Here is a 23,464-nt window from a genome sequence, read left to right on the forward strand (position 1 = left end):
ATTCTTGTAACAAAAACGCAAGTGTGGACGGTTCCTCGAACCCAAACCCCGAACCCGCGAGGTTCGAGGCTCCGTTCGCCCTCCGTTCCGGCAATTGTCCAATCAAGGCGTTACGCGCAATGTGGACGGGACCTGTATTGCATGCGTATCAACAGAGGTTGCTTTGCCGACATCCAACTGGTGTTAGAGTCCCTTGTTTTGGTCAGTCTCATATTTGGTGTAAGTACGTATATGTCTACCATGGCTGATTGGAGTGAAAGGGTCCTTCAATTTATTAGTTATTACGAAGAAAAGACTACTGTTGTATGCAAAACACCCGAACCATTTTAATAAAATACGTCGCAATGATGTCAGCGAGAATTCCCGACCACTGTATTCTACCCTTCTAGATATAACCTGATTGCATTCATCTTCTTTTATTTCGCTTCATCTTCGTTAAATAATGTATATAAATACACCACTGGACTGGTGGCAAACATAAACTAACACAGAGACAGACTGAATGGGATCGTGGATTCAATAAAGTTACGTGTTATTTGCAGTTGAAACCCACCTTTATTTTTTACACATATTAACAATACTTAATACTCAAATGAGAGAAAATAAATTATGTTCTTGCTGGTGTTAAGGTAAGGATGACATTTAAGCAGTTGATATTAAATGGAAATAAAAATGAATTAATTTTGGTAGGAAGCAAAATTGATTTAAGAAACCGTGGTGATTTTCGGCTAATGTAATTCCGATCGCTTACACAGCACGTGACTTAGGTGTAGCCTACTACTAGACTGCAAACACTTATTGCTCAAATCAATAATAGTTACTGATAAATATTGTGTTAAAAAGTATCTTGATCGGGATTAATTGTGTCATAAACAAAGCAGAGTATTGCAACTCTGTCATAGTCTACCTAAGATACACGCAAAATATACTAGACTTAGGTGTACTTTAATGTTTTAGACTTGCAAACACTATTGCTTTTAACAAATCAGTTATAACTCAGTTAAAACTGCACGTGTGTGTATCTCAGTTGCTCATTTCGTCAGTTCAACAAAACTGTATTAAACTGAGATATTGTTCCATATTTTTAAAAAGTATCTTGAAGAGTGTTGTAACTGAGTTCTCAAAAATGGTAGCGGTGATTAATTTGTTGAGATGGCATAAACAAAACAGAGTTGATTGCTCTAATCTGAACGTTGTCACTAGTCTACCTAAGATCTTTACAATTACTAATAATGAAGAATGCATTGCAAAAAATATAACTAACTAAATATGCGTATTTACATAGAGGGTACACACACACACACACACACACACACATATATATATATATATATATATATATATATATATATATATATATATATATACATATACCGCGTGACAGGGTTGTACATCTTTACATACATGTGATTTAAAGTATATTTGAGTAAAGAAAACTGTTCTCTAGCTACCCCCACTATGGAACCTCAAACACAAACTGAAACTATGAAAAAGGTCAGAACAGTATTACCATAGTTACTTTACCTTTACAAACAAAATTTATATAATAGTTAAAGGGCTAAAAATAAATATTACTGGCATTCCCCCTTTAAATTTCAATTAAAAAACTGACACGTAAAATCTGATGCAGTTACTGAAGACTGGACTGTCCAAAATATTAGAATGGCTTGATGCGAATAATACATCCAACGGATGGACTTGTAATCAATAACAATGTTTAACAAGAAAATGCTCAGAATTTAATATCAGGCATCTTTTTAACCACTTTTTGCAGTTTACGCTTTTTATTTTCTTTTTCTATTTGTTTGTACAGCGATAGATTTGACTCTTCAATGTGGTAAAAACCGTTGAACTGTGTGTGTGTGTGCTTTATTTTTATAAAAGAAAATCCTAGAAAACTGTGTCTTCAAAATGAGGTAATAACTCACCAAGCCTATGATGAATTGAGTTTCCAACGGATGGACTCGGCACAAGAACGCTCAGAAGGCATCTTTTTTCTGAGTTCCATGACAGTGTAGATTTGACTCTTGATGTGGAGTACGCTTTATTATAAAAGAAAAATCCTAGAATGTGTCTTCATCATTACGCCTATGATGAATTGAGTTTGCGGGTCCCGCAGAGCGCTCTCTGTGGTGTGGAACCCTGGGAAAAAACGGTGAACAGTAATAGCGACAGTAGTTAACCGTAGTCCCCTCTTTATGGCGAAAGTCCTATACTGTTTTATAAGATACGTTGTATCTCGTTCGATATGGCGATGGCAGATATTAATGGTCGTCATTTTTTTTTTTATCTTGAGAGAGCTACAGCCTTTTTTCTTCAGTCATAACAATTGTTTTAAGTTTTTGTTTCATGTATGCTTCAAATGTGAGTGTTGCTGATATGCATTTTGCATAAATCTTAATTATTTGTTGTTGTTTAACAGGCAACACTCCAATTAAAGGAACTAGCAAACCTCCTCTGAATAAAATACTGACTGATGAAATTTAGAGAAGGAAAAAAAACTAGCAAAGCAGATAGAATTAAAAGGTAATAAAATTAAGGATGAGAGATTTGGTACAACGAGAACTTAGTTATACAAATTCATTGTATTATTATTATTAAAGTAGTTTAACCAGACCACTGAGCTGACTTTCAACTCTCATAGGGCTGGCCCGAAGGATTTGATTAAAATACTAGGTCCAGGCCTGAAGTCAAGTGCTAGGACCCAATAGATCATCTGATACAAAGATGAATGAATTAAAATTAAATTAAAAACTACTAGGGCCAGTGCTGACATACACCAGCTTAATCTAAACCAGCCGAACACCGCCTTGGAGGTTTCCGAAGTTTAATTAGCAGAAAATAGGACACGAGAATAATTGGAGAATTTTAGTGCAAAGTTTCCCTGAGATGGAGCCCCAAATGGGTTCCCTTACTTGGGCTAAATATTCGATAGGTTTTGCCGTTAGGAGCCTTTTACAGTGTCTCTTAATATTCCACGAGAACTGCCTACAGAAGTCGCATTACACTTTATTGCTTTTAAAGTCGTGTTATTTATCATCATTTTTACCGTAATTAGAACTAAGTTCTAGTTATCTCTCGCGAGACCCAAGTTTAACTGTTCCTTCTAGAACGTACTCTGCCAGTCTAAAAAAAATATCAGCACTTGGCCTAATTTCTAATTTAAATTCTAGAATTTCAACTAAACGTCCTTCCTATTTTTTCTTATACAGGTTTAATAAATCCGTAAGAGGCCAGGAAGTGAAGAGAGCATCGGAAACAACATTATTTTTTATGTTTAAGTTTTTCAAACTACTGACTTAGTATATGTATGTTTATTTTTGCCCCATGATGATTTATTTGTCTTTATTCTTACGTAGATTACTCTTCCTACTGTTGCTGCATTGTTCTCTTCCCCGCGTGTGGCTATTCTGTCTCTGGAGGCTTATTTAGGTAGTTAATGGCATTTATTTTTCCTGTGGGGGCGGAGGTGTTCCATATGAATATTTGCTCGTTAATAATAATACTACTGATAATAATGATAATGTTGAGGAGGTGGTAGCGATTATTGTCTGCAGAAGTGCATCTAGATGTTAGTATAAGAATCTGAGACTAAAATATCTGCTCTTGCCTATTCGCCATATTTTAAAGTTTGGAGCGATAATAATAATAATTATAATAATAATAATATAGAATTAAGGCCAACCGCAGGGACTTGTGAGGTCATTCAGAGCTGAAAATAATGTTAGGATAGGATTGAAAATAAGATGGAAGAAAGAGAATATAAACAGATGTATGGTAAAAGGAATGAAAGGAGTTGCAGCAACGGGCAGAAGGGACGTTGCAAAGAACCTTTAGTAGTGCCTACAGTGCACCGTGTGAGGTGCACTGACGGCACTGCTCCCCAACGGGATAACCAAGAACTGATGAACTAGAACTAAACTTTAATTGATTTAATGGAGCAGCGAGGAAATCAACTTTGAGAGATATCTTCCCGATCTGAAAAAACATAACAACGTCTAGAATAACATTTTCATTAAACTCTGACGTCTCCGGTTTGTCGCAGATAGAGGCATTTTCGTCCGAAGGTTAAACCATTTTCCTCCTGAGAAATGGTAGCAGTGACCCTCATAATTGGGACGCCGGATAACCTATAATTAATCAATCAATCAGTCATCCTGAAAGAAGGCATATTTACAGAACTCGTGTAAAACTTGTACCTAGACCGAACTGTCATAGACATTACAATTTGCTAAAGATGAATTCCAGATATGCAACAGTGGACACAGAAGACATTGCATAATCACGATTGTAACGACTTTTTCATTTCATTTCAAAGATACCTTAGCTATTAATTTTACACTGTACGAATAAGTAAAATGTTATCGCCACGATTTCTTCACTGCCTTATCAGCATTGCTTACAGCTAACCACAGGACGTTACTGCAAGACTGCTCTCAGTCACACCTTGATTTGTCAGTTGAAGCCTGAGTATTCAAGAGAACAGACTCCGATCATCATCCTTCGCATCCGAGGTCTGTGACAATGAAGTGGTTGTTTTTCCTCTTCGTGGTGATAAGAGTCATGCCGGAAGCGGTAGAGGGAGAGATTTTACGGCGTCACTCTCCTCCCTATGTGAGGCCCCCTCCAAGACCTCTTAGTAGACCCCGGGCGTCTACAGGCATCCTTTCCCAAGACGCGAGGGACGCCCTTCTCTCCCGGTGGGAGGAACTCCAAGCCTACTTCCCCCTGGCCGTCCTGTTGGTCCCCCAAGTAGACTTCCTCATGAGGACCCGTCGTATCCTTCACATGATCGTGAGACATACCCCTCCATCTGGTCGAGGGATCCTTATCCGCCTGGACCTCGTCTCAACAGAAATAAAACATTCTGAAGTAACAGGTGAGTTTAAAATGACATTGGTTTTCATCGTTGTGTCACGGCGTTTCACAAACCATTCTAGTGGAAGTAATGCATTAATATACTGGGTTAGTAGCGAAGTCACTGATATACAGTTATGAAGTTTTCTTATTAAGCAATGATACAAGCCACTCCATCTGTGCTTAAAATTAAATAAAAGAAATAACAAAGTGCCATATCTTGAAAGGCTGTTAGCAATGAAATTGACACTATAATTCCCAGTGGCTGTTCTGCGCCACGTTTATGGAAACCACGCTGATAATTCACTCTTGATGGACACAGAGGTACACCATTCCTTACAGAGATGCTGATGACTTCTGGCGAACAGACTCTGACAATTAGCCTGCCTTATTTTCGTGGACATGGCTTGTGCCTCGACTTCTAAGGTACCATAAGCTAAGAAGGTATTTTTTATCGGCAGGTGCAGATGCTCATCCTTCTTGGACAACCGGGCTTCGTGGCTTACTTCTCTTGTTGAAATAAAAGTGCAAGGCAAGGACATGAGACTTTCTTCAGTGCAGAAATGACATTTTGAACTCACACCGTGGCTGTTCTTCGTTACCATAGGAGATCGACAACAAAGACACAGACTAAAGTACATAAAAAGATAGGGTTCGCTGAGTTACTGTCATGCTAATTATGTAATACAATAAAATATGTTTATCTTATGCAATTTCATTTGTTCAAGTTATGTGATATATATATAGTAAATTTTTTTATTATTCTGTCGGCTGTGGCACTGGGCTTTTTAGTAACAATTCTAACTTTATTTCTCTCAGTATATACTTCAGTTCAGTTGGCCATCTCTTGGGTTTGGTTTCTGTATCTGACTGTTTGCTTGCTTGATTGTGCAGAGAGAGCTATATGTAAATTTTACGAAAACTTTACCAATAGGTGATCCTCGTGACTAACAACAGTTGCTGGAATTTAAAAAGAGACAGGAATGTAACTTTTAGAGAAGGGACTTTTTGGAATTTAGAATGCTCAGTCTTCTTTCAAATGTTCTGGGAGTTTACGAAACTGAACTACGCACCATCACCGCAGACTTTGTTAGCCAAAATTATTGTTTATTGTTTTGTAACTGGCATCAAGTTATTAGACTTTATATGGCCTCCCAGCTGTCACTGGGAATCCCTGCTCCCGGTGAATATTATCAAGCATAGACAGGATGTCACGCAAGCAGTTGCGATAAAAGTCCTTTCCGTTGTAAACCCCTGCTGAAGCCTTTCAACTCCATTTTGAAGTCCTTTTATGATATAGACACCTTTTACATTTCTTTTTTCTTAATTTCTGATCATCCATTATTCACATGGTCAAAGGCTTCGGTAAAATTCAACCTGACCGTGCGTGACTATGCACCCTCGTCAAGAACACTCGGCAAGACGGTAGATATTGACAGGAGTGCAGCACAAGACCAAGGCCTTCACGAAACCCAAACCATAATGCTGGTTGCTGGTATATTATCTTCAACAAATCTACAAAGACACTTAGAAAGCAGACTCTCAAAAACCTTTGATAAAACAGGGATAACTGAAATCGGCCTATATTCTGAGGGGTATGAGAACGTAGCCTACTTAGTCCTCACAGGGTTCAAATCCTGTGGAAACCTGGGGGCTGTAATTCGTCATTTACCTCGCCTTCATATATATATATATATATATATATATATATATATATATATATATATATATATATATATATATATATATATATATATATATATACACATACATACATAAAATCTTTATGTGGAAAGGGCACTGTAAATGCCTTTTCCATCGTGTATAACATATATATATATATATATATATATATATATATATATATATATATATATATATATATATATATATATATATATATAATTATTATCACTTTTGTACGTGATTCATTTATCACACATTACCACAGGTGAAAATAAGAAACGGGGTGTAGGTCCTGACCGGTTTTCGACTTTATTTCAAGCCGTTGACGAAGGACTGATACAGAGTGTGAGAAGTCACAAATATATATACAAGAACAGTACTGACGAACATACACAACCGTTAGAGGCTCCATATCACCACTCAGGCCGGTGTCGAGGTAGGAGTACCTTTAAAACTCATTTGGCTAAAAATCACAATAGACTCTCAGGGGACATTGCTGATAAACAGACCATACCCCACCTCAGATCCACACCTGACAGGTGTCATGGAGGCGGAGTTTGGAAACTCATTAACATTACTACCCTCGTACTGTTTACAAATATGATAATCCTATTTTCATATATCTCTACTGCCTACCTTAAAGTTTAAACAATTTACAAATTTCTTTTGATATTAAAGGATCAAGTTTATACATCCCTTGACTGATATTCATATTATGGTTGTAACTTTCTTTTATGAAGCTAGATTCAATGATGTTCCTTTCCAGTGCATTATTAGAATATACAATCCTTTTGCCCCTTCCCAGTTGATAGCATGATTGTTCTCACTAACATGTACAAATATACCACTGTTCCCTTGTGCATATCTCACACATTTCTTATGTTGTTCAATTCTTTTTCCTGTGCTTTCCCGGTTTGGCCAATATAAAAGTTGTCACAAGACTTACACGGAATTTTATATACACACCCTTTAATATTGTCTGGGGAGTTCTTGATAAGTACATTTTTTCATTGTTGTATTGTTCTTAAATGCGACATTAACACCAAAATTCTTAAGAAGATGAGCGATATCTTTCATACTATTATTATAAGGCAGAACAAGCAAATTTTTGTGTTGTAAGGTTCTTTCTGGTTTTGATACATAGTCTTTTTTTTGCCTTCAAATGCACTGTTTAATACACTATCAGGATATTTCAATTTTTTGCCTGCATTCCTAATCTTATCTATTTCATCATCAATATATTCAGGCTACATACCTGTAATGCTCTTAAAAACATAGATGAAAACACTGACTTTTTTAACCTTATTGCTTTGTCCAGAATAGAAATGCACATAGGAAGAAATATTAGTATTTTATATATATATATATGTATATATATACACATATATATACATATATATATATATATATATATATATATATATATAATATATATATATATATATATATATATATATATATATATATATATATATATATATATATATATATATATATATATATATATATACATATACGCATACGATGGAAAAGGTATTTACAGTGTCCTCTCCACGTAATGATTTTTAATATTTTCACTCGATCTTCTGTCGCGTGTTTGTTCTCTCTTCAGCGAAAGCTCGGTAAAATTCAACAAATTCAACACCACGTGTGTGATCAGAGGAATAACTGACTGACTGGGAGCCATTTGCTGTGGTTGTGGTAGTTTTAGGCTACCATATTAGACACTGGAGCTTACCTGTTGAGCAGGAAATGATGAGCTATTAATGTATGTTCGCTGATCCCATCTTCGTTGGGATCTGCCCAGGATGAAAGGCGATAAATAAGCGATATCTTCTTGCTGTAGTTTATTGGATATCGGACATCTTAGCAAGGGTTAATAAGAAGAGCTATACAAGTATATAAGCATATATGACGATACAATACAAACATATGAGCACTTAAGCTGATGTATACAATAAGGAATCATATCTTACTACATGAGGTAGAACTTACAGAATCGAAGTCTGTGAGGTAGTTCATGTAGGATTCAATGCTAAGCATGAGAATAACTGATTATACCTATACACTACGATATTTTCCAACATGGTGCAATACCTTTGAAATGAACATGTCCACCGAACAACGTTTCCCGCGTTCATTACATAAGGCGTCTTGCACTGCGGCGTTGCATAATGTGCCTTGCACTTACATATGAGACATGGATGACACCATCAAACTGTCAAGGTTATTAATGCCTTGTCCTAAGTAATGGTAATCTCATTCGTATGCCTCAGTTAGAGATTCATTGTCCTCAGCCTGCACTCTAAGATAAAAAAAGCTTCGTTGCATCTTGGCTTACTGTCCAACATCATCAGTTCTGTAGATTTTTCTTTCATTTTTTGGGGCGGAAATAGTCCCAGCATAATTCCTTAATTAAACCAATCCTAGATCGTGCGAGTCTTCTCAATATATTGTATGGATTCCATGTAAATTATTAGTGTTATATACTTTACCCGCTTGAACTTTTCTGAGTTGTTTATTGATCATTGTTTCAAAAATCATCAACGCAGGTTGCAGTTGCTTAATATGTCCCCTTGTGTCCTCAGTGCGTTCTAGGCTATAATCTCTCCGTGTAAATAACCGAATTATAATTCCTGAAGAATAAAATAATTCCAAGATTATACGAGGCTGTGTACCCAAGCATTGGAATCATATTTTCAGGTTTAATTAATTACAACTTAGCGGGGAATACTGCGATTTTATAAAACGGCCCAAGTCCATTCCCTCCTCGACATACCCGGGAATTGAGCGTTTGTCTATTCAGATGAGAGGCAAAGGGGCTAATAACTTTAATACGAAAGTGAGAACTAGAGAGAGGGTTGAGAAGGAACCTCAGTCAAAAACCTCATCTTCCAACACTTCGAAAATCACTGGCTGACAGCAACCATATTCAGCCTGATGATGGCTGGTTTGGAAACTCACAGTATCCACGAAGGAGATACAGGTGTGATGAATTTCATTTCTGATTCTTGCGATTTTCTCGACGCATTCAATTTCGGTCTGTCATTATCAAACTGACATGAAAGCTATCAATTAAACATTCTCTTCTCGTTATTGGAAAGCTTTCGGACCGATCTGAAAAAATACTTTATCAGTTTGCATTTTTAATGATTTATCTCTTAAAATTCAACAGCAAAACATAAACTAAATATCGATCCTTAACTAGCTAGTGGGACTGTTGAATGGGGTGGCTTGTTCCTTTCTTACCTGCCTTTGACTCTCAGCCAAGCACTGGTACCTGATGCAGTCATCCACGAAAACTGGCGTAGATAAAATCTTTCAAAGGTATATCATATAATGATATAGTATTTGCCAAAATTTAACTCTGGTTAATCTTGCCCTTGCAGTGTTTTAGTTTATAATAGGTTATATGGGATGATACCTTATTAGTTACGAATGCCATAGCGAAAGGCTTCACCTATCTGTCATAGCAGAGTGAAATTTAACTGCAATACATGTGGCTTATGATGTGACATATAATTAAATCCAATAGAAAACTGTGTTTTTCCCTATTAGGGAAATAATAATCCGGGAAGGTGAAATCTGTGGCCCATTATTTCATTGAATGGATACAGAACTAATCAGTGATCAACTTATAATATTTTGCTAGTTAGATATCCTTTCTCCCTCTTTCTCTCCGAATTTTTGTATATCTATGTGTACCCCGTCCTTTCTCCTTTTTCTCACAAGTTATTATCCTTGTCTCTCTGTCTGTCTACCTTTGTGTTTGTCTCTCTAGCATGCCCAAGCGAAGAAAGTCGGATTCCGTCCTAAATGCTTACCAAATACACTGCTGATGCTTAATACCATTATGCTTTATGGAATGCGAATCTATTTATTTCTTTCTCTTTATGTGCACAGAGGAAGCAAAAATAAAAGCTCAATAATAATTAATAATCATCATTATCATCATCATCAATATTGTTATGTTTTTTGTATTCAGTCTATTCGGACTGTTAACTTTATAGTGCCGAGTTCCGGGTTGCATTCTGCTTCCTTATAGCCCGTGGGCTGTTTCTAGTCGAACGCTCCTCTGCACGAGTCCAAGGTTTCTGCCCATTTTTACGCAACGGCTCATTTATTTATGTAATTAATCCAGTTGTGGTTGTGTGTGTGTGTTTTTTTTAACTGTACCTATTATAAAAACTTAGCAAGCTGGCCTTGCACTATGACAGGTTTAAAATAGTATAGCTTAAGCTACCATTTTGGAGTGCCTGTACATTTTCTTTTACATAGGTAATAGAAAACGATATTTAAAGGTAGACGATTTTAAACCTCCTGAGCAGCTCCCGCACCTATTATCCATCTCTCTCTCTCTCTCTCTCTCTCTCTCTCTCTCTCTCTCTCTCTCTCTCTCTCTCTCTCTCTCTCTCTCTCTCTCTCTCTCTGGAAAACTGCAGTCCACTACCGTGGCTTGATTCCCACCCGTCTCCAACAGGAATATTACTGCCCTTTGCTTATGCTTATGACATTTACAATCTTTTGTTCAAGTTCTTACGTTCATATAAATTATATATATATATATATATATATATATATATATATATATATATATATATATATATATATATATATATATATATATATATATATATATATATATATATATATATATATACACGAGTATATATATATATATACAGTAGATATAAATTTCTAATTTTAGATTTAGGCCTAGCCTGTGTGTTCCTCATGATCATAAATCGAGTAAAGGCTGATCCCTATCGCATCTTAATTATGAGAGCGTTTGTTAATTTGGTAATGGAAGGTTAATCTATAGTCCAATCGCTGTTAATATTTTATTATATCGGCTATAAAAAAAGTAATTTTTTCAAGAAAATTCTTGAAAGTATCCATACATGAGTTGTGTGTAAGCTTGCGTGCGATTGTAAATGTTTTTGCTTTACACAACGTTATTGCATTGACTATTGAGAGTCGAAAACAAATGAAATTTAGTAGAATACAATAAAATATTCCGCCACATTTCCATTCTGAATAAAACGTCTGACGCTGGCCTATTCCTTAATAAAAAAAGATAACAGGTCACCATCCAAGAGTTTTCACAATCCGTATTAAATTTCATTTAATTTAGAAGGAACTGTCATCAAAAACAGAGATATTCCTACTTGTTGAGCGTCATGTTTCTTCTGGTACAAGCAATTAATCGATCTTCTTTACAAAACAGTGTACCCATAAAGTCAATAAAGACATTAATAACATAAAGAGAGTCGAGAAGGCAGGTCCCAACCCTAGGGACGTTACGTATCATCTGGAAGCTTGGGCAATGGAATTTTCCGCCTGCATTCTTTGATAGCGGCCATTTGTGAGAGGCTGAGTGAGGTCTGGACAAGGGGGAGTTTAGACATAGAGTTTATTACCCGTAGACTATAGCTGTCACTCACAAAAAAAGTAAATCTATGGTGCATATACACTATTTTCCTCCATAGACACACATCTCCATTATCTTGTTTCCACACACTTACAACAGAAAAAAAAAGTGCCAGGAACAATTACCTGGGAAGGGCAACGAGAGATGCAAAGTTCCATCCCCGGAATTAGCCTCATTACTTAAATACTTTGCATCTTTCACTTCTGTCACAAATACAAGGACGAGATTAGTTTAGGTACCCAAATACTCCGCATCATTCAAGTTTCTCTTTAAATACACATCAGTGACCATGGCAATGAAATGACGGATGTTTCCACTGTTTCTTCAGGACCAGTTATTAATTTTATTTTTACAATCACAAAGACAGACAGCCAGACAAACTGAACAAAATGGTAAACTTTAGGGTAGTAGTAGTAGCAAGTAAACAAATGTGGGTAGGATGAAGTCATTTGTAGTGGGATAGATTAGATTCAGTAAGGATATTTTTCGTTGGCTTGGTGGGTTCTCTTGTTATTTGATATGCTTGCACCAAAATTAGTTGGTTTCAGTTGCCATAGGCTATGGTGTTTACACGTCCTGTGTAGTTGCCTACATCGTAATTTCTGTTATATATATATATATATATATATATATATATATATATATATATATATATATATATTTATTTATATATATATATATATATATATATATATATATATATATATATATATATATATATATATATATATTTATATATATTTATATATTTATATATATATATATATATATATATATATATATATATATATATATATATATATATATAATAAGCATTGGGATATAAACACCAATAAGCCTGCAAGGCCAAGAACCTCATCAAGATGCCTGATCAGTTCATATGAGTTCAAACTTCATTAAGGTCATCCCGTATCGCCTGCTGATAGATACCTACAACAGGCATCTTAATGCCTGCATCTGGGCCTCAACGGAAAGTGACGGCACGGCATTTTTATACAGATGAAGACCAGTCGGGCAACTTCTTTTGCACTGGCTTAGACAAAACGAGAAATATGGACAAGATAGAACTAAATTTAAAAAAGCAATAAAAACTGCAAGAAAGGAAAACTATACAAATTCAAGAAAACAGGAGCAGGAACCCCAAGATAGCGCTGGTTTGCCATCCAGTCTTGTACCGTCACAATGATGTACGTTTTGTCTTTTTTTTTTTCATTCTCGATCAGTTTTAAGTTTATCCCTAACCTGGCCCGCCATATGAATAGCCAGTAAAGATATATTCACCCTCTTGGAAACTCCTTGTTTGCAACTGCCTAAATACGTCTTACCTAAACAAAAATATCTCTGTTTACACTCCCATGACCTCCAATCCCCACACATAAACAGGCAGACAAAACAGAGAATGTTTACATTAACTTAGAGTAGTGGATTGAACAAAAAGCTTCATGTGTACATTTAAACGAATATACACATGGCATTCAAAAATGCATCTATTTACATTCTTGCCAAGCTATAAATAGCTGCAGCAGAACTTTAACAGGTGAATCATATTATGGGATAAGATGATTCACCTGTTAAAGTTTCTGTCTCAGCAATGACCAGCGAGGTCACCTACAGACTGTCAAATTCATGTGCTAAATGAGGTATGACCAAGAAAACTTATAGACATTACAAATGAATAGCTCATCCAAGGAGGTGTGAAATGGGCATTCGCGTCATCATATTCATCTTTAGTAAATAGTTGCTAGTTTGGACAATGTATGGAAAGAGAATCCATGCCAATTCATTCATCTTAAGTAAACCGTTATTTGCTCTGACAAAGAGTGAGAAGAGAATCAGAGCCAATGCATTTCATCATAAGTAAGCAGATGCTCACAATACATTAATCCTAAGCAAACGGTTGTTTGTGTGGAAAGAGAAAGCATGTGACACTACATTTATCTTCAGTAAACCGTGGAGAGTACATGGAAAGGAAATCTTTGCTATTACTTTTATCTTAAATATCTGGAAAGAAAGTTGAAAGTGTGGGTTATTTAACAGGGAGAGCAGAAATATTTGTAATTAGTGGAAGGGCTAAAACAGGTTTGTTAGTACTTAGCATCTCCTGTATAGTGATTAAAAACCATTTTTCTCTTCCATATTCTAATGGAAAGGATAAATTAAGGAGTTATTACAAAATTAAACACAGTAGGTTTAAGTTAAGCGTCTGTTTGATGCTTGAATTCTGTTTACCAGTTATGAATATCCGTGGAAATGCCACATCCATAATGCCAAACAGTGATTATTTGCTTGTTTCAAGTTAAGCTCACAGATTTTGGAGGGAATAATCGCAAAACTTACTTTCAGGTTGTTCAGAAAGCTGAAATAACCAGCTAGGACGCATAGATAACAGCTGCAAGGCTTTTAGCCATCCAAAATCTTTAAAGAACTTCCACAGGCAAACATCTATGGTGTTTATTTGCTTGCAGGCAAGCAGTGAACGCTACCTCAGCCAGAGCTGGTGCTCTTTTCTCCATATTTCCTGTTCTCCAATGACTGCCACCTCAGTTGCTTCTCCAAATTCAGAGTGCAGCTGATGCCAAAAAAAAACTTGCCAGTGGGAAAGTCAACCACTGAAAAAAGGAAAAGAACTCAAGTGTTTGAGTTCCATACAAAACTCATCCAGTTCCCTGGGTTGGCATATGTCACACCTGGACGGGGATCGGCTCCATGTGAATGCCGTCAACTGTTTCGTCGATATTTTCCAAACTATTAGAGGAAGGTTTGTTATTCTTTTCAGCTCTGAGAGTGTGCATGAAGGACTTGACAACCGCCCAAGTGTACAGCACCACGACCAGGAGGGCTAGTGAGGTGCACAAGTGAATCAGTGTGGTGAAAGCCAGAGTGTACAGCAAGTCAGCCAGGATGAGGACCATGTGCATACCGGTGAAGACAACCCAGCCGTGCAGCAGATTAGGCGCCCCCTGCAAAATGGGATGCAAAGACAATAGAGCACAACTGAGGATTAGTGTAATCACAAATGAATATAAATTAGGCTAGTGTAATCGTATATGTGACTTCTAGCACAAGAATTTGACTTAGACTAGAGACACTCTGGGCAAAATAAGATACAAATTCCATAGTGTAATAATGAATGATTAAATGAGGTTAATGAATTTGCCTTAGTAAGAATTTTACAAATCACACCAATTTTTTTCCTAAGGTGACAGATTAGGAGTTCTCTGCAAACTGAGCCATGAAGGCCACAGAGTGTATGCTTAAATGACGATAATGAACCTGCCTTAGGCATGGAATTTATGATTTATACCCTTTTTTTTAACGGAAACGGCGGTGAGACCAGCAACCTAAAGTCTATATTTAGCCAAGATCTGATGGAACAGGAAAATGATGGTGGAAGGAACAAACAGCTGTCCGTTTAAAATGAAGCTGATAAATCCTGAAACAACAAGAGATTAGATAAAGAAAATCGATGATAACAAAGAGTGAAATTCATAATGGTCATTTTGATGGAATAATAGATTCTGATAACGCCTCTTCACGAGCTTCATCTGAAATCATCTGTAGAAATTAATGAAGAAGATAATAAATATGAAATCACCTGAACACTATCTCTATTATGTTTCTTAAAGGTTTGTAGAAACACGAGGATACATAGTCCGAATTTATCAAACAAATGTTTACAGAAACGAGCGAATGCATAGCCCGAATTTATTAAACAAATGTTTACAGAAACGAGCGAATGCATAACCCGAATTCATCAAACAAATGTTTACAGAAACGAGCGAATGCATAGCCCGAATTCATCAAACAAATGTTTACAGAAATCGAGAGAATGCATAGCGCGAATTCATCAAACAAATGTTTACAGAAACGAGCGAATGCATAGCCCGAATTTATCAAACAAAAGTTTACAGAAACGCGAGAATGCACAGTCCGAATTTATCAAACAAAAGTTTACAGAAACGCATAGTTCGAATTTATCAAACAAAAGTTTACAGAAACGCGAGAATGCATAGTTCGAATTTATCGAACAAAAGTTTACAGAAACGCGAGAATGCATAGTCCGAATTTATCAAACAAAAGTTTACAGAAACGCGAGAATGCATAGTCCGAATTTATCAAACAAAAGTTTACAGAAACACGAGAATGCATAGTCCGAATTTATCAAACAAAAGTTTACAGAAACACGAGAATGGATAGTCCGAATTTATCAAACAATTGCACAATACAAAGCAACATTAGCAGTATTAATAGTCAGGCCAATTATTTCAGGGTAAAATTAAGTATACCTTAGTTTAATCAGACCACTGAGCTGATTAACAGCTCTCCTAGGGCTGGCCCGAAGGATTAGACTTATTTTACGTGGCTAAAAACCAATTGGTTACCTAGCAACGGGACCTACAGCTTATTGCCGAATCCGAACCACATTATCCCAAAATCTGCATACGCTTAAGACTGTACATTTACTCAATAGAACAGCAAAGGAAACTCATAGCTTGCTCTGGATTGCCAGGTAGTGCTAGTCGGAGGAGAACGCACTGGCTAAGCCTTTTACATATAAAACTACTGTTATACTGCATATGCAATAATGAAGGGTAGATATGATCTCTATGACTACAGGAAACTATGGCAGTATCTAGTTGTAAAATATATAAATATAGATACACATAAACACATATCGTGATAATTCATTCATTCATTTTAACGTTTCCCATTGGCCACGCACAGCAAATCCCTTACTGTCTGTTGCAAGTTTGTTTGTCTTGAATTTTTTTTGGTGCTCACGAGTCCTTCGTAATAGCAACTCGATAGAGCTGTCGGAAGGCACCCATAAAGAATCGAGTTTGTGCTAATAAATAATGGGTTTAAACATACACACATACTGTACATACACACACACACATACTCACACATTATATAGATATATATATATATATATGTGTGTGTGTGTGTATACATATATATACATATATATACATACATAAATAATGCATGTATGTATGCACATATTTTTATACCTATTATTTTTTCATGCAAACTCGTATCTTTGTGGATGCCTGCCGACAGCTCTTATCGAGTTACTATTACGATGGACTCGTGAACACCAAACTCAAATTAAAGGCAAACAAACGTGCAGTAGACAACATGGGGTTTGGTGTGCACGACCAATGGGGACACAAAAAATGAATGAATAAATTATTACGAATTGGCCTTATGGCAACATGCGTTCTTGCTTTTATGAGCAGCTTGTAATGAGAATAAAGTACTTTTATCAACAAATTACTGATGTCGGGTCTAACAGTTTGATATAAATCGTGATGGAATACTTTCCAAATTCTTCCTGTCCTATAGGACTTACTTCCATGACTCAGCGACCATTTAAAAATCGGCGGTTAAAGCTATCAATGAACTCAAGGCTAAGAGTACAGTAAATTCAAAGCTATCAATGAACTCTAAGCTTATAGTACAGTAAACTCTAAGCTATCACTGAACTCAAAGCTAAGGGTACAGTAAGCTCAAAGCTATCATTGAACCCAAAGTATGAGTACAGTAAATTCAAAGCTGTCATTGAACCTAAAGTATGAGTACAGTAAATTCAAAGCTATCAATGAACTCTGAGCTATGAATATAGTAAATTCTAAGCTATCAATTGACTCAAAGCTATGAGCACAGCAAATTCTAAGCTACAAATAACCTCAAAGCTATGAGTACAGTAAATTCAAAGCTATCAATGAGCTCAAAGTTATGAGTACAGTAAATTCAAAGCTATCATTGAACTCAAAGCTATGAGTACAGTGAACTCAAAACTATCAATAAACTCAAAGCTACGAGTACAGTAAATTCAAACCTATCAATGAACTCAAAGCTATGAGTACAGTGAACTCAGAACTGTCAATGAACTCAAAGCTACGAGCACAGTAAATTCAAACCTATCAATGAACTCAGAGCTATGAGTACAGTGAACTCAAAACTATCAATGAACTCAAAGCTACGAGTACAGTAAATTCAAACCTATCAGTGAACTCAAAGCTATGAGTACAGTAAATTCAAAGCTATCATTGAACTCAAAGCTAAGAGTACAGTAAATTCAAAACTATCAATGAGCTCAAAGCTACGAGTACAGTAAATTCAAACCTATCAATGAACTCAAAGCTATGAGTACAGTGAACTCAAAGCTATCAATGAATTCAAAGCTACGAGTACGGTAATTTCAAAGCTATCAATGAGCTCAAAGCTGTGAGTACAGTAAATTCAAAGCTATCATTGAGTTCATTGCTATCGGTGAGTTCAACGCGGAGTATCATTTACAGTATTGTCACGCTTACTTATCAGACCCAGGGTGAGTAGCAAGACGTGAGAGATTTGACAAACATCAACAGCTGACGGACACAACAAAACTTCCTATCTTTTTCTGTTTTTTTCTTGACCTACTAACCTGTCGGCACAGTTGGAGCGAGGCAAAGCAGCTGACGCAGGTATTTCATTCCCAGGTAAAGTGGGTCTAAACATGAGCACACTATGACAGGTAATATGACGTTTAGTGGGGACAGGTATTCGGGACTCCATAACGCCTTATTGCAACAGCTGCTGCCTTGGGTTAATGGCACTGTGCCAAGTTTGAGACTGGGAGAGAGAAAGAGTGACTTCGAATGTCAATGATCGATTTGTTTCCCATTCTGCTGTGGAACACTGCTTCTCTCTCTCTCTCTCTTATGCTCTTATGGGAGTAAGGTATGTCTGACTCATGCATGGTGCCATTCGCGTATATGGCCACTTCCCATTCTGCCATATACTCATTTCATTTTGTGTGTGTGTGTGCGTGCTTGCGTGTGTGTTTATGAGGGGAGGGAATTGGTATTGGATTAACGGAGCATATCTGACTCATGCACGTGCCACTCGTGCAATATGGCCACTTCCCACTGTGCCTTGTACTTATACATCTTTGCTGTATTGTTTTTGGGGGTGGGAGTTCTCTTCTGACTTATACAATGTGCTACTTGGGTTTACGGCCGCTCTCTGTTCTGTTCATTTTTTTTTTTTTTTTTTTTGAGGACGGTTAAAAGTTTGATTTGTACACGGTGCCAGTCGTGTACAAGGCACTCTTCAAGCCCACGCCCAAATCCACCCTCCCGCCCATCCGTCTTTCGTGGCGACCTACCTCCACCTTCACCTTCTATCCCTCGCGCACAAACAAATATGGGCTAAGAATATCAGCTGACAAGAGACCGCGTTGATTCTGGAACATCCCCTTGACAAGAGCGCTCGTTGCTTGCTCCTTTTTCCTTTGAGGATGAAAGCCAATCTTGAATGATTTCATGGTCATGTAAGACCGAACTGCGGAAGTTTGCTAGGCTTCTTTCTCTGCCAGAATGCTCAATGCGCACTTATATTTAACCGTGGGGAGGTAAATTGTCAGGGTATAAATAATTGCTTCTCTTCGCTCAGAGCTCAGGGCTGTTTTCGCATTTCCTTTTGTTTTCTTGCACGTGAATATTTATATTATACAGATAATAAACTTCTGGACAGATTCGTCTTTGTAGCCGTTTGTCAAGAAATAAATGCGAGTTTTGTATCAGCAGTTTTGGACACGAAAGGCCTTTCAAGTTGTTCATTGTGAATATTTTTAGCTCTTCACACATGTTGTTTTCTCTTTACAGAGAAAACAATCATCATTATAAGAAGGATCAGTGTTCATATGGCCGGTGGCAGAATGAAAGCAGCTGAGTCGTTAACGCACTTTTAGGAATAAATATAACGGAGGAACGAAGGAGTGACTCATGGAACAGGTGAATCGAGGAAGGGGGAAGGTGGGTGCAAAAGACTGAGAGGGTATTCACAGTGTTTATGAATGCCAAGGCATGCTTGAAACGATTGCTGAGCCAACTCTCCTTTACGGAAGTGAAATATGAATACAAATATAACAAGTAAAAAATGTGCCGAAGTTTCTTCGGAGCAATCGAGTTTTCTGTACAGTATATTATGCTGTATGAAACTTTCAGCCATGGCCCATGAAACTCTTAGCTGCAGCTCATGAAACTGAGCCACTGTCTGGTGGTGGCCTGTGTTGTTGGTACCTACAGCGTTGCCAGAAGTACGATTATGGCTAACATTAACCTTATATAAAATAAAAACTACTGAGGATAGAGGGCTACAATTTGGTATGTTTGATGATTGGAGGGTTGATGATCAGCATACCAATTTGCAGCTCTCTAGCCTCAGTAGTTTTTAAGATCTGAGGGGGGACTGACAGACAAAGCCATCTCAATAGTTTTTTTTTACAGAAAACTAAAAAAAGTTTGATCCTGTGAAGACTTGCATGAGTAGCGCGATAACATGGGTGGAAGTGTAAATCAAAGTGTTTTGAAGTGGTTTGATCCTACGGGAAAAATGGAGCGCGATAGGTTTGTGAACAGGGTGCATAATTCAAAGATACCTGGAGGGAGCAGGGTTGTGCAGATGGCGCAGAAGAGGCACTGGAAAGGAATGGTTTAATGCTTGAAGGAAGGACCGACTTGCTGTTCATGAGCCTTCTGTTATGAAACATTTTTTGCCAAAGATTCACCTACGATTTAACACTTAAACTTAAAATATGAATGCGGCAGTGATCGTTGTGGTGTTTTTCCCTGTGGCAAATCCAGTGTTAATGGAAGCTGCTTATGTTAATAAAAGTAATAATGATTATGGTTTTCGGACCTACAATGGCAAGCTTCCACAGAATATCAAAAAAACTGAAAAAGGAAAGAGAAAATAACAAGGTTGTCAGGGTGTCGCCGTTGGGCATCTGGCTGATAAGTGTGAAATGCCCTGGAAAAATCCAGCCTCTTGCTTTTGCTTCAAGAAGGTCATAGCGCTCAGGGTTCCTAATCATAAAATCTTACATGGAAAAGACAAACATTATATTCGCTTCAGAGAGGTTTTAGTATTCGGGAAAGTATAACTTCCCGTAGCTTGAGAAAAAATCTTAAGAAAGAGTTGTGTAGGGTAAAGTCATGCAGCCTCAATAGCTGGGATAGGGCATGGTGTCCATGACTGTCAAGTAACGATATCATACTACAAACTAATAAAAGCCCCAAATGTTTGACGCTCACTGTAAAAGTCCACAATTAATATCTTAGAAACTAATCGGGAAGCAGTTTCCCGAGATGTAACCGAGTACCGAAACCTTTCCCTGAAAAAAAGCGGGACGCCATATCTTAAAAACTAACCATAGAATTTTCTTGAATACAACCTCATTATGTTTCCCACACCCAAATTACTGCGCTGGTAAAAACATAATGTAACCTAATCTAACTTAGGGGCATGGCCAAAAAAAAAAAAAAAAAAACCGGTGCTGGTGCAATACTAGCATACATCTCAGGAATTTGCAATCGGGAATGGCAAAATCTCATGCTGCTCATCACCCAGATTACAGCAGTGATCAAGCAACTATCACAGAGATGTAAGCATACATATAGCAATTAAGCAAGTAAGAGAAACTCTGGCTGCCAAATCTAAATTCTTCTGTAAGTAATCTTTCATAAGCTAAATCCGTAAAACGCTCAGGCGGTCAGGGCAGGCTTGAAGAGACCTCGAAATCGTTTCACTTCGAATTAACTTTACCTTGAGGGCTCCGATGACGACGCAGAAGGAGAGGATGAAGTAGACGCTGCTGTAAATGATGAAAAGTCCAACCGCCAGCGTAACTAATTGGGGAAGAAGAGCAAGCTGGAGCAATGTATATATATATATATATATATATATATATATATATATATATATATATATATATATATATATATATATATATATATATATATATCGACGTAGCTATTATCTGAGAGTTTTTGCAAACAGAACGTATCCCGGGGTGTCTGCCATCTTGACTAGAGATTTAAACCACATGAACGTAACTCTTTGAAATGAACAGACAACACCCGGGAAGTAAAGTGCAATAAAAGGAAAATAAAAAAGACTTACATGTGTATTCCTCAGTGAGGTGTAAGCTCTCCAGTTCCGGCCTGGGTAGTAAAGGGCACTCGATGATGGAAATGTTACGGGGCAAGCTCAGGACCTGTACGGTTGCGTTCTTGACGTCGACACACTCCACTCTGACAGATCTTTTGACGATTGTGGACGGTACTTCCTCTTCTGTCAAGTTTTGAGCGGCCTCCTCTATACCCGTTACGTTCGACTTGGGCACAGGGCAAGATATGACAGCCATGATGCCCACGGTCGTGAAGAGAGCTTGCGACAACTGTCAGAAAAAGATTGACGTAAGTCAGTGACGTCATATTTTCAAGGCCACGGTAACTGGGACACGATTCTTTGGATAAGGGTAGTTGCTTGTTGACTGGTTAGTCGTAGTGACGCTAATCTAACATAAAATGTTATTATTATGTTCCTTTGTTGGTCGCAGACTGAAAGAAACTTCTTGAGTGCTGAACGACAATAAGATTTTTACGAAGCACCATCCATCGGATACCAGATATGTTCACCAATGTGTTTATATATTGTAAATATGAGTAAGCATTTTTTGTTATTCACTGAATAAAAATAATCTCTAAGCACACTTGCAATTTTGTGTCCACATACCAAAGGTTTCGAAATCATGTTAGCACTTTTGAGCACCTGTACAAGTTAGTGTCATTAAGCTCCTCTAAGCCAAAAGACAGAGCTTCCGCACAACTCCAACTTTAACGGAAAATAAAACTTCAAGATGCTAATAGTAGGATGAACAGGGCTCCCGGCGATGACTTTTAAATCTTTCGATCCAAGATAAGGAGGCGGAAGTGTGGAGCAGCAACAGGTTCAGGTTTGCAAAGGTGAATTTATATTTTGAAATCGGCAGCAAGAGTAACGACGTTCTCGTAAATCTTCTTCTTCTTCTTTTAACGTGCTTTTTCCCATGTTTTTTTATGGGGTAAGCACGATGCCTTCTTTTGAAGGACAAATAAGTAAATAAATAAATAAATAAATAAAAGGTCTCCATCGATGAATGCTGACGTTTAGGTTTATTGAGCATTGTTATTGGAAATTTTGTATGATGGCGATTCAAGTAGGTCCCTCTGACCAGTTGTATCATTTGTTTTAAATTCGACCCTGAACCCATCTTGTCTGGCAAATGATGATGATCTCGTGTCCCAGTGGTATCTTAATAATAATAATAATAATAATAATAATAAATTTTCTTAATTCTGATACTCGTTGTTGCAAGACCGAAACTAAGAAATCGGCATGATGGAATGAGCTAATAATAATAATAATAATAATAATAATAATAATAATAATAATAATAATAATAATAATAATAATAATAATAATCTTGATCGTAGGAAGTATAGGTAGTCAGTTTTTATAATGAAAGGCGAACGAATAAAAAGTGCCTCTTGTGCTTAGTTTGACTTGTAATTATGATGATCTGACATTATCATTGCTGTTATAGAATATGTATGTGTGTGTGTGTATATATATATATATATATATATATATATATATATATATATATATATATAT

At 36.9% G+C, this 23,464-nt stretch overlaps 2 protein-coding genes across 2 annotated transcripts in view; one reads left to right on the forward strand and one right to left on the reverse strand.

Moving 5' to 3' along the window:
* Positions 1-4,436: 4,436 nt before the first annotated feature.
* On the forward strand, positions 4,437-5,562 carry LOC136832151 (uncharacterized). Its single transcript, XM_067092846.1, has 2 exons — positions 4,437-4,879; positions 5,319-5,562. Exons 1-2 carry the CDS (start codon positions 4,525-4,527, stop codon positions 5,378-5,380), a joined length of 417 nt encoding a protein of 138 aa, XP_066948947.1. The 5' UTR covers positions 4,437-4,524; the 3' UTR covers positions 5,381-5,562.
* Positions 5,563-13,161: 7,599 nt separating this feature from the next.
* Positions 13,162-23,464, reverse strand: part of LOC136832153 (uncharacterized) — a 12,022-nt gene continuing 1,719 nt past the window's right edge. The window contains exons 2-4 of the mRNA XM_067092852.1: positions 21,929-22,205; positions 21,572-21,654; positions 13,162-14,934 (exon numbers count right to left, since the gene is read on the reverse strand). Of these exons, the coding sequence (XP_066948953.1) occupies positions 14,656-14,934; positions 21,572-21,654; positions 21,929-22,205 (639 nt within the window). The 3' untranslated portion in view covers positions 13,162-14,655. The remainder of the gene's footprint in view (positions 14,935-21,571; positions 21,655-21,928; positions 22,206-23,464) is intronic.

This window comes from Macrobrachium rosenbergii, chromosome 49 (assembly GCF_040412425.1).
Source record: "Macrobrachium rosenbergii isolate ZJJX-2024 chromosome 49, ASM4041242v1, whole genome shotgun sequence".
Lineage (NCBI taxonomy): Eukaryota > Metazoa > Arthropoda > Malacostraca > Decapoda > Palaemonidae > Macrobrachium > Macrobrachium rosenbergii.